This window comes from Nerophis lumbriciformis, linkage group LG25 (genome assembly GCF_033978685.3).
Source record: "Nerophis lumbriciformis linkage group LG25, RoL_Nlum_v2.1, whole genome shotgun sequence".
NCBI classification, from domain to species: domain Eukaryota; kingdom Metazoa; phylum Chordata; class Actinopteri; order Syngnathiformes; family Syngnathidae; genus Nerophis; species Nerophis lumbriciformis.
Window position 1 is genome coordinate 1,834,333 of NC_084572.2, and position 11,409 is coordinate 1,845,741.

The window sequence follows — 11,409 nt, forward strand, 5'->3', positions numbered from 1 at the left end:
TATGGTCAGCCTAGTATTTAGCAAGTACTCACATTCTTTGAAAGCTGCGTGTCCTTTTTAAATAACCGTTTAAACCACCAAATGATATAAAGCTGTTGAAGGGTTTGTATAAAAAGAGGGATAAACTTGGGAGGAAACCAGAGTTGCTTAGCAGCACCATGCTAGCTATTAGCCACGCATGTTGAAAGTAGCTTACAGTCAACTCAAGTAACGACACCATTAGACAACTTACTCGCGGATACAATTCCAAAATGTAAACCGTGCTGTTTTTGCGGCTCGCCCCAGTTTTCGTGTTTGTTTGTCGGTGAATCGACGCTTGAGCTTCCCGCGGAAAGTGTGGCGAGTCTGACAGCAGCAAGGAAGCCTCCCAGTGGGACAGACGACCGAAAAGAAACCGACCCTGGATCAGCGCAAAACCACGAAGGCTCCCCAGAGGCGCAGGAGGCCGGAGAAAACCGACCCTGGATCAGCGCTCAGCCAGGAAGTGCGTCACTGCTTTTCCCGGAAGACATTAAAACGCAGGGGAAATATTTAATACTGTACTGATACTTCTTACTTTAAATCTTCCAAGAATTTTGTTTTAACATTAACATAATTAGAACAAAAAAAAAAACAGACAAGTTTTTAAAAACAATATACAAACAATGTAAGATGACGTTCTAATACTAACAAAATAGTTATTCCCCTGTATTACAAACTATGAGCAAAATATATTTTTATAAATATATTATGATAAACAGTTAATAGTCCAAAAAAACTATTATTGCCTAAAAAACCTGTCTGAGGAATGAATCCCAAAATTCTCTATTAATTATCGGTATCGTTTTTGTTTTTTTTAAACTAAATCAACATTAAAAAAAACACAAGATACACTTACAAATAGTGCACCAACCCAACAAACCTCCCTCCCCCATTCACACTCATTCACACAAAAATGTTGTTTCTTTCTGTTATTAATATTCTGGTTCCTACATTATATATCAATACCAGTGCCGGCCCAAGCCTCCATGGGGCCCTAAGCAAAATTTGATTTTGGGGCCCTCTATTTCTGCCAATAATATTGATTGTTGATCATTCACACACCTACTATAAACTCATTGCGGCTCTGGCAGTGTTGTTTACATGATCCTATTGTCAGCCTGGCATGTCTTTACAAATGACATGTCATTTATAAAGATATGGGGGTGGCCCAGTTAAGAACATAAATAATACCAATGAATGAACAAATGATGTCCAGAGTGCCACATATGGTTCCTAATCTTAAAATGTAGAAAACATTCAGCTACAAGAGTGGCCTGGGGTTGAACAGTCCAAGTGATAAAGCTTTGTATTTACAGTAAAAGTGTCATCTTGTCTCATCAGTCTTGTACATATTAGTCTTTAATTACTAGTTTATATTTTTAGTTAATCGTTCATATTTAATGTTTACTTTGTACAAAGAGAGCGCAGTCTACTGAAGTTAAATTCATCAATAGTTTTCCCCTTTGAAAGACGCAAGGCAAAATCCTTCCATTTCACCATGTTGCTACAATGATCTTCACTGTTTTCATGCTGTTTCAGCAGTGCACCTATGTCGACCCAATCCCGCTGTCCCTCGGCTGCCAGTTTTAAGGACTTTTTGGAAAATAATTTGCAGCAAAAGCAATAGACTGCATCTTTACTTCTTGAATAAGTCAGCCAGCTACGCTTGACTTTTTCCCCATTGACTAGCTGTCTGTAGGTATAATGATAATGAAAACTTCGGCCATCATGCCGTTTGGGGAATGAAAAGTTCTCCTTAATAGACAGTGGTCCTCTGATCACCTGCTCAGTCCTGTCTGAATCTGAGAGGAAAGAAGGCCACTCAGCTGGGTCAACTGGCGGAGCTGATGATGGTCCATGGTGTGAAGGGGACGTTGTGGTGGAAGTTGCCGAGGAAGTGACCAAAGAAAGACAATGACAAAAAAAAAAGGACCTATAAGGTCATTAAATTGCACATAATTGTTAATCTCAGAATGTTCTGCAGTACAATGAGCAATTATAAAGGGTGTTTTGCAGTTAACTTACTAGATAAATCAGCTGTGGTTTCAGACATGGAGTACAGAGGATGGAGGTGTGTGAGAGAGCACTGTAGAGGATGGAGATGGACCTAAGATGAAATACATACATATAGGCACACATATTAATGAGATACTTTGACTATATTAATTTCCCTTCAGGTGTAATGTTTATACTAAGAAATTAAATGTATACTGTATGGTGACAGTCTTTTCCTCACCTGATTCATCACTCACAGTTGAGCCTGAGGATGTGGACTGGCTCTGGGCTGATTCTGTGCCTCCAAAGTATTCGAACAATGCTCCTGGGGAAGTTTCACATAACTTATGAGTTGATGTAAAAAATAATGTTTATTTTACTCACATAAATTACCGTGCTCTGCTGCAAACACTTTGTGCAAACAACATATCTTACTAGTAACCTGATGCTAAAAACATATTGCTAGCACCGCGCTAGCTAGCTAACGTCACCTAGCTAAAGCTAATTACAGCTACAAATCTCTTTGATAAACTTTTTATTACCAAGTCATGCAAACATACCTTTATCATGGCATTTTTTCTCCTCTTCCACTTTCTTCTTCTTCCTTTTTTCTGCACCTGAAGGATATGTCCTTTTTTGTGACATTGTTTTGCCTCTATCTGCGCTTTTGATGCCCAGTGCGCACTGGCATTGCACGGCAGGAGGCAAACGTCACAGGTGCAGCAGAGGCAGCTTTACATTTTTAAAGAGAGGCAGGAAGAATCACTAGGCCTAGATCAGCAGCAGCACTCTGTTGACCTAAAATTGTGTTTTTGTACAATAATATATCTTTGATCATTTAGAAATCATCAGTCAGACTCGTACATGCAAAAAATAAAAAATAAGAATTTTTTGTTAATTGCTTTTGGGGGCCCCCTGGTGGCCGCGGGGCCCTAAGCAAGCTCTTAGTACGCTTATGCCTTGGGCCGGCTCTGATCAATACAGTCTGCAAGGGATACAGTCCGTAAGCACACATGATTGTGCGTGCTGCTGCTCCACTAATAGTACTAACCTTTAACACTTCATTTGACTCATTTTCATTAATTACTAGTTTCTATGTAACTGTTTTTGTATTGTTTTACTTTCTTTTTTATTCAAGAAAATGTTTTTAATTTACCTTTTTTTTTTTTTTTTTTTTAAATACCTTATCTTCACCATACCTGGTTGTCCAAATTAGGCATAATAATGTGTTAATTCCACGACTGTATATATCGGTATCGGTTGATATCGGTATCTGTAATTAAGAGTTGGACAATATCGGCAAAAAAGCCATTATCGGACATCCCTAAAATTGTCTATTTTCTCCACAGTAATACTTGATGAATACAGTGAATGCTTTGAGTTGTATTTTTATATGAATGACTAAATGCCAGCAATATCTGATTGTCTTTATCATGGTAAATGGCTTACATTTGTTTAGCGCTTTTCTACCTTCAAGGTACTCAAAAGCGCTTTGACACTATTTCCACATTCACACACTGAGGGCGGGAGCTGCCATGCAAGGCCCTAACCAGCACCCATCAGGAGCAAGGGTGACGTGTCTTGCTCAAGGACACGACGGACGCGACGAGGTTGGTAGAAGGTGGGGATCGAACCAGGAACCCTCATGTTACTGCATATGTCAGCAGCTAAATTAGAAGCCTTTGTTTGTTTACTTACTCGTCAAAGACAAGTTGTCTAACAACAAACTTGCAATAATAAACATATGTTTAAAGATTTTTTTTTGTTAAAATAAAGCCAATAATGCCATTTTTTGTGGTCTGCTTTGCTGGCACGGCCACTCTCCCAACTGCGCCACGCCGTCCCCATTGACAACCAATCAGACTTTACTGTTCAGCTGAACGGCGAACAGGTGCGAAGCCGACCCGGTCCTGTCCTCTGTCGAAGATGCTGTAATACTCGCTTAGAAATACATCTCCCAGAATCCAGAGGGGTCCCTGCGGTGAGACGATGTCCGCAGCCTGGAAGCCACTGAAGCACAGCTCCCTGTCACCCAGCATCTCCTGAGGGTCACATGTTTGGTCACCTGACTGCTCACGGCAGCCAAGACGCAAGACAAAAAAACCGCGCCGACCTTCCTCACGTAGTGCTCCGCCGTCAGCGTGTACGCCATCCCGCCCAGGACAAAAGACACCTGAGGCAGATTGGACAACCTGGCGCAGTCGATGAGGAACTGCCAAAGCACAGTTAGTCACGTGACCAGACGCCGCCGCTAGACCTCTCACCTCGCCGATGTTTGTGGGCGTGGCTCCGATCAGCTGCTGGAGGATGAGGATGTCATTGGTTGGCCCGGCGATGAGGGAGGTCCCCGTGTCCACGATGGCCTGGCAGCCACGAGGGCAGAGGGAGCTGACGCCTTGGACCTCCACGCTGGAACACGCCCACATTTCAGCACACTCACCTTTAGACGGCAGCAAGAGGCACGCACCTGTCCATCTTGATTTGCCAGTAGCCTTTGGCTGTGACAGGAAGCCATGCAATTGGTCCACTGTACAAGGCCTCATCAACACCGCCAAACACCAGTTCACCGTCCACGCCGCCGCCGCCGCCCGACTTCCTGCGGGCATCTCTCTCTCGTCAAAGCACGCTTTTACCTTCTGATCATTTTTCTGGCTTGCATCAAGCCGACGAAGAGAGGAAGGTGGCGGCCGCACCTGCTGAGGTAGAAGGAGAAGACGGGCGCCTCCACCGCCTTCTGCGCCATCATGCTGTCAAAAACCGGGTTTCCCAGGATCTCCGCCAAGGAGGGGTACGCCATTCCCAGAACGCCGTCGAACCTCGCCAGGACGAAAGCGCCCCCCGGCTCGTACACGGACTCGCCGAACTCCTGGTCGAGGACGCTCACGTCGCCCACCTGTAGAATGAATCCTCACCCGTAAGAGCCACCTCGGAAAAGAATGGTCTGGGATAGGACAGACTGGACCTTCAGCGTGTCCCTGGCCATGACTCCAAGGAGGTGTCCTGATCCGTAATGGATGCCAAACGTTCGGCCGTCATGACGAAAGGAAGTGGACTCGAATGCTCGGAAACGTTTGTGCAGTGCTGTGTACACACACACACACACACACACACACACACATTCTTGTATTTATTACCTTCTTGAGCATACTTGCCAACCTTGAGACCTCCGATTTCGGGAGGTGGGGTGGGGTGGGCGTGGTTAAAGGGGAGGAGTATATTTACAGCTAGATTTCACCAAGTCAAGTATTTCATATATATATATATATATATATATATATACACATATATATATATATATATATATATATATATATATATAAATACTTAAGTATTTCATATATATATATATATATACATATATATATATATAAATACTTGACGTTCAGTGAATTCTAGCTATATGTATTTTATTATATATATATATATATATATACATATACATACATACGTATATATATATATATATATATATATATACATATACATACGTATATATATATATATATATATATATATATTTATATTTATATTATATATATATATATATATATATACCGGTATATATATATACACACACACACACACACACACACACACACACACACACACACACACACACACACACACACACACACACAGGTAAAAGCCAGTAAATTAGAATATTTTGAAAAACTTGTTTTATTTCAGTAATTGCATTCAAAAGGTGTAACTTGTACATTATATTTATTCATTGCACACAGACTGATGCATTCAAATGTTTATTTCATTTAATTTTGATGATTTGAAGCGGCAACAAATGAAAATCCAAAATTCCGTGTGTCACAAAATTAGAATATTACTTAAGGCTAATACAAAAAAGGGATTTTTAGAAATGTTGGCCAACTGAAAAGTATGAAAATGAAAAATATGAGCATGTACAATACTCAATACTTGGTTGGAGCTCCTTTTGCCTCAATTACTGCGTTAATGCGGCGTGGCATGGAGTCGATGAGTTTCTGGCACTGCTCAGGTGTTATGAGAGCCCAGGTTGCTCTGATAGTGGCCTTCAACTCTTCTGCGTTTTTGGCTCTGGCATTCTGCATCTTCCTTTTCACAATACCCCACAGATTTTCTATGGGGCTAAGGTCAGGGGAGTTGGCGGGCCAATTTAGAACAGAAATACCATGGTCCGTAAACCAGGCACGGGTAGATTTTGCGCTGTGTGCAGGCGCCAAGTCCTGTTGGAACTTGAAATCTCCATCTCCATAGAGCAGGTCAGCAGCAGGAAGCATGAAGTGCTCTAAAACTTGCTGGTAGACGGCTGCGTTGACCCTGGATCTCAGGAAACAGAGTGGACCGACACCAGCAGATGACATGGCACCCCAAACCATCACTGATGGTGGACACTTTACACTAGACTTCAGGCAACGTGGATCCTGTGCCTCTCCTGTCTTCCTCCAGACTCTGGGACCTCGATTTCCAAAGGAAATGCAAAATTTGCATGGTTGGGTGATGGTTTGGGGTGCCATGTCATCTGCTGGTGTCGGTCCACTCTGTTTCCTGAGATCCAGGGTCAACGCAGCCGTCTACCAGCAAGTTTTAGAGCACTTCATGCTTCCTGCTGCTGACCTGCTCTATGGAGATGGAGATTTCAAGTTCCAACAGGACTTGACGCCTGCACACAGCGCAAAATCTACCCGTGCCTGGTTTACGGACCATGGTATTTCTGTTCTAAATTGGCCCGCCAACTCCCCTGACCTTAGCCCCATAGAAAATCTGTGGGGTATTGTGAAAAGGAAGATGCAGAATGCCAGACCCAAAAACGCAGAAGAGTTGAAGGCCACTATCAGAGCAACCTGGGCTCTCATAACACCTGAGCAGTGCCAGAAACTCATCGACTCCATGCCACGCCGCATTAACGCAGTAATTGAGGCAAAAGGAGCTCCAACCAAGTATTGAGTATTGTACATGCTCATATTTTTCATTTTCATACTTTTCAGTTGGCCAACATTTCTAAAAATCCCTTTTTTGTATTAGCCTTAAGTAATATTCTAATTTTGTGACACACGGAATTTTGGATTTTCATTTGTTGCCACTTCAAATCATCAAAATTAAATGAAATAAACATTTGAATGCATCAGTCTGTGTGCAATGAATAAATATAATGTACAAGTTACACCTTTTCAATGCAATTACTGAAATAAATCAAGTTTTTCCAAAATATTCTAATTTACTGGCTTTTACCTGTATATTTTTATTCATTTTGGCCAAAGGGGGTGCATTTCAATTTCTTACACACACTTATTACATATGTTGGCCAGAGGGGGAGCACTTTTAAAACTGACAGTCAATTTGAAAAATCCCTCCCTTTTGGGAAGACCCTAATTAGGGCCCGCAATGGGACATAAGGACCTATTGAATTTCTAAGGTTTTATTATTCTTTCTTTCTTTCTTTCTTTCTTCTTCCGCCGCCTCTTTGAGCACTAATTTGACCCACTTAACATGCTTCAAAACTCACCATATTTGACCCACACATCAGGACCTGCGAAAATTGTCTTTTAATAAAAAAACCAAACTGCAAAAATCAAAATTGCGCTCTAGCGCCCCCTAGGAAAAAAAAAAACTAGACTGCCTGTAACTCCCACTAGGAAGGTCGGAAAGACATGAAACAAAATCCTCTATGTAGGTCTGACTCAGACCTAACTTTCATAATGGTACCGGTACATTCTCGGGCTAAAATCAACAGGAAGTTGGCAATTCCCCCTTCAAGACAAAAAAGTACTAAAAACAGTCACTTTTGCCTCTTTGAGCTGTAATTTGACCCTCTTAACATGCTTCAAAACTCACCAAACTGAACACACACATCAGGACTGGCTAAAACGGTGATCTAATGAAAAAAGCTAACCCCAAATCTAAAAATTGTGCTCTACAGCAATTTTTTAATAAAACGCACAAAAAACTGCTCCTCGGATGAAAAATCTGACAAAACTGCCTGTAACTCCCACTGGGAAGGTCGGAGAGACATGAAACGAAAACCTCTCCGTAGGTCTCACTTAGACCTACATTTCATAAATTGACAACCCCCAGCAAAAATCAACAAGAAGTTTGCTATTCCCCCTTCAAAACAAAATTTTTGTAAAAACCGGTCACCTTTCTTCAAACATTATCTCCTCTGAGCGCGTTTGTTGTTTCGGCTTCAAACTAACACAGGAGAGAGATTGAACCCTTCTGATTAAAAGTTGGCGAAAGAGTTTTGATACCTGCTCCAGTTTTGATTTTATGACCCTTCAAAGACCCGCTGCGCTGATGCTGCTGCGCTGCTGTTTTTTTAAGATGGCTGCTTAAAAGCAGGCAGCACCAGCGTGCCCACACAATGCAGACAAGGTAGGTACACTAGACAAAAGTATTGGGACAATTCGGACTAAAAGTAGACAAAAGTATTGGGACACTTATGACGAAAACTGAACAAAAGTATTGGGACACTTGCACTGGAAAAAAATATTGGGACACTTAGGAATACCACTGAACAAAAGTATTGGGACACTTGGGACTACAACTTGACAAAAGTATTGGGACACTTAGGACTACCACTGGACAAAAGTCTTGGGACACTTACGCCTAAACTTGACAAAAGTATTGGGACACTTAGGACTACAACTGGACAAAAGTATTGGGACACTTAGGACTACCACTTTAAAAAAGTATTGGGACACTTAGGACTACCACTGGAAAAAAGTATTGGGACACCTACACTGGACAAATGTATTGGGACACTTAGGATTAAAACTGGACAAAAGTATTGGGACACTTGGGACTATAACTTGACAAAAGTATTGGAAAACTTAGGAATACAACTGGACAAAAGTATTGGGACACCTACACTGGACAAAAGTATTGGGACACTTAGGACTACAACTTGACAAAAGTATTGGGAAATTTAGGACTAAAACTGGATATAAGTATTGGGACACTTAGGACTAGCACCTGCCAAATACGCGGGCCCGACCAATGCTGCTTGCAGCTTTAATTAGGGCCCGCATGGCCCATTGCATAAGGACTCCCACAGGGAGTCCTTATGCAATGGGACATAAGGACCTATTGAATTTGTAAGGTTTTATTAGGGCCCGCATGGCCCATTGTAAAAGGAATCCCAACGGGAGTCCTTTTGCAATGGGACATAAGGACCTATTGAATTTCTAAGGTTTTATTATTATTATTAGGGTTAAAAGTATTTGGACACTTAGGACTAGCACCTGCCAAATATGCGGGCCCGACCAATGCTGCTTGCAGCTTTAATTTTGATTGATTTTACCACCAGGAGTGCAAATGAGACATGCTCTATTAGATGCAATGGTTTTCCTTATTAGGACCATGATTTCAGTCCTAACTTGTTCACATCTCCTCATATGGAAGGTACTTTTCCTTGTTGATGTCTCAAGAAGGGTAAAAGTACAACACACACACACACACACACACACACACACACACACACACACACACACACACACACACACACACACACACACACACGCACGCACGCACGCACGCACGCACGCACGCACGCACGCACGCACAGGTCAGTGGCCTCCTATCATGAGTTGTGGTCAAGTTGCTCTGACTTTCTGTTCAGTGGGAAACAGAGGTCAATTTGTGTGTGTGTGTGTGTGTGTGTGCACAGTACCGCATGCTTGGCTGACGCAGTAGGACGATGGCACCCAGAGATCAGCTGAGCCCGTGTCAAAGATCACTGAGAAGTTCTGCGCCGGAGTCCCGAGGCTGATTTCACCGTAGTACTGAGCCTGACACGCACGTGAACAGTTTGGATGTTATAAAGCGTTGAAAAGGCCGTAAAGCCACGATACGTGACAGTTGACATCGCTCATCGTCTCCCTCTCACGTCCATGAAGTTGTAGAGCTTCTCGCTGGAACGTCCGAGGCGCAGCGACGGCGTTCCGGCGGGGAAGCAGTGAGCGTAGCGGCGGCTGTAGGCGTCGGTGTGGTGCTCTCGCAGGAAGTCCCGCAGCTGTCCGGTGGCCCGCAGCTGTGAACGAATGGAAGGCACGCGCCTCAGAGGAACCCTGAGGGAACCACCCGAGGCATCACTTCTTGGTCTTTGAACGCATCACCAGGTGAACCTGTCTTACCTGAGCAGCGCCCAGCTGGTGCATGTGCACGACAGAAGCAGCAGCAGCAGCAGCCTGATCATGTCCGCCTCCGTCGGTCCCTCTGCAGACTGAACGCCGGCGGACGTGCACGAGGTTATCAGACGCCAACGTGCACTTTGACTACGCCCAGCAGGAATCAATACGTGCACGAGCGTGCATGTTTGTTCAAGTCACCCAACTTCATTGTTGATGACTAAGAATCATTTGATATAGAGATGTCCGATAATGGCTTTTTTGACCATATCCGATATTGTCCAACTCTTAATTACCGATTCCGATATCAACCGATAACGATATATACAGTCGTGGAATTAACACATTATTATTAGGGATGTCCGATAATGGCTTTTTGCCGATATCCGATATTGTCCAACTCTTTAATTACCGATACCGATATCAACCGATACGATATGTACCGTACATTCGTGGAATTAACACATTATTATGCCTAATTTGGACAACCAGGTATGATGAAGATAAGGTCCTTTTTAAAAAATAATTTAAAAAATAAGATAAATAAATTAAAAACATTTTCTTGAATAAAAAAGAAAGTAAAACAATATAAAAACAGTTACCGTATTTTCCGCACTATTAGCCGCACCTAAAAACCACAAATTTACTCAAAAGCTGACAGTGCGGCTTATAACCCGGTGCGCTTTATATATGGATTAATATTAAGATTCATTTTCATAAAGTTTCGGTCTCGCAACTACGGTAAACAGCCGCCATCTTTTTTCCCCGTAGAAGAGGAAGTGCTTCTTCTTCTACGCAAGCAACCGCCAAGGTAAGCACCCGCCCCCATAGAACAGGAAGCGCTTCTTCTTCTACTGTAAGCAACCACCCGCCCGCGTAGAAGAAGAAGAAGCGCGCGGATATTACGTTTCATTTCCTTTGTGTGTTTACATCTGTAAAGACCACAAAATGGCTCCTACTAAGCGACAGGTTTCCGGTTCATGAAAAGACGCAATCTCTCCATCCGCACACGGACTACTATTTCACAGCAACTGCCTAAAGACTTTCAAGAAAAGCTGGCTACTTTCCCTGCATATTGTAAAAACAAGATAGCTGAAAAAAAGATCCGGCCAGAGAACATTATCAACATGGACGAGGTTCCACTGACTTTTGATATTCCTGTGAACCGCACTGTGGATACAACGGGAGCACGTACGGTGAATATTCGCACCACAGGGAATGAGAAGTCATCCTTCACTGTGGTTCTAGCTTGCCATGCTAATGGCCAGAAACTTCC

At 42.8% G+C, this 11,409-nt stretch overlaps 1 protein-coding gene across 1 annotated transcript; it reads right to left on the reverse strand.

Annotated features, from left to right (window-relative positions):
- Window positions 1-3,314: 3,314 nt before the first annotated feature.
- On the reverse strand, window positions 3,315-10,521 carry nots (nothepsin). The gene is made up of 9 exons (XM_061983551.1): window positions 10,140-10,521; window positions 9,893-10,073; window positions 9,677-9,794; window positions 4,979-5,097; window positions 4,710-4,909; window positions 4,484-4,612; window positions 4,281-4,425; window positions 4,130-4,228; window positions 3,315-4,058 (listed from the first exon to the last, which is right to left on the reverse strand). Exons 1-9 carry the CDS (start codon window positions 10,199-10,201, stop codon window positions 3,882-3,884), a joined length of 1,230 nt encoding a protein of 409 aa, XP_061839535.1. The 5' UTR covers window positions 10,202-10,521; the 3' UTR covers window positions 3,315-3,881.
- Window positions 10,522-11,409: the final 888 nt, after the last annotated feature.

Coding starts and splice junctions, on each gene's coding strand:
- nots (XM_061983551.1), bottom strand. CDS start 10,201: ATGATCAGGCTGCTGCTGCTGCTGCTTCTGTCGTGCACATGCACCAGC. Junction 4,613..4,709: donor TTCTCCTTCTACCTCAGCAG/GTGCGGCCGCCA, acceptor AGATGCCCGCAG/GAAGTCGGGCGGCGGCGGCG. Junction 4,059..4,129: donor CGGAGCACTACGTGAGGAAG/GTCGGCGCGGTT, acceptor TGTGACCCTCAG/GAGATGCTGGGTGACAGGGA.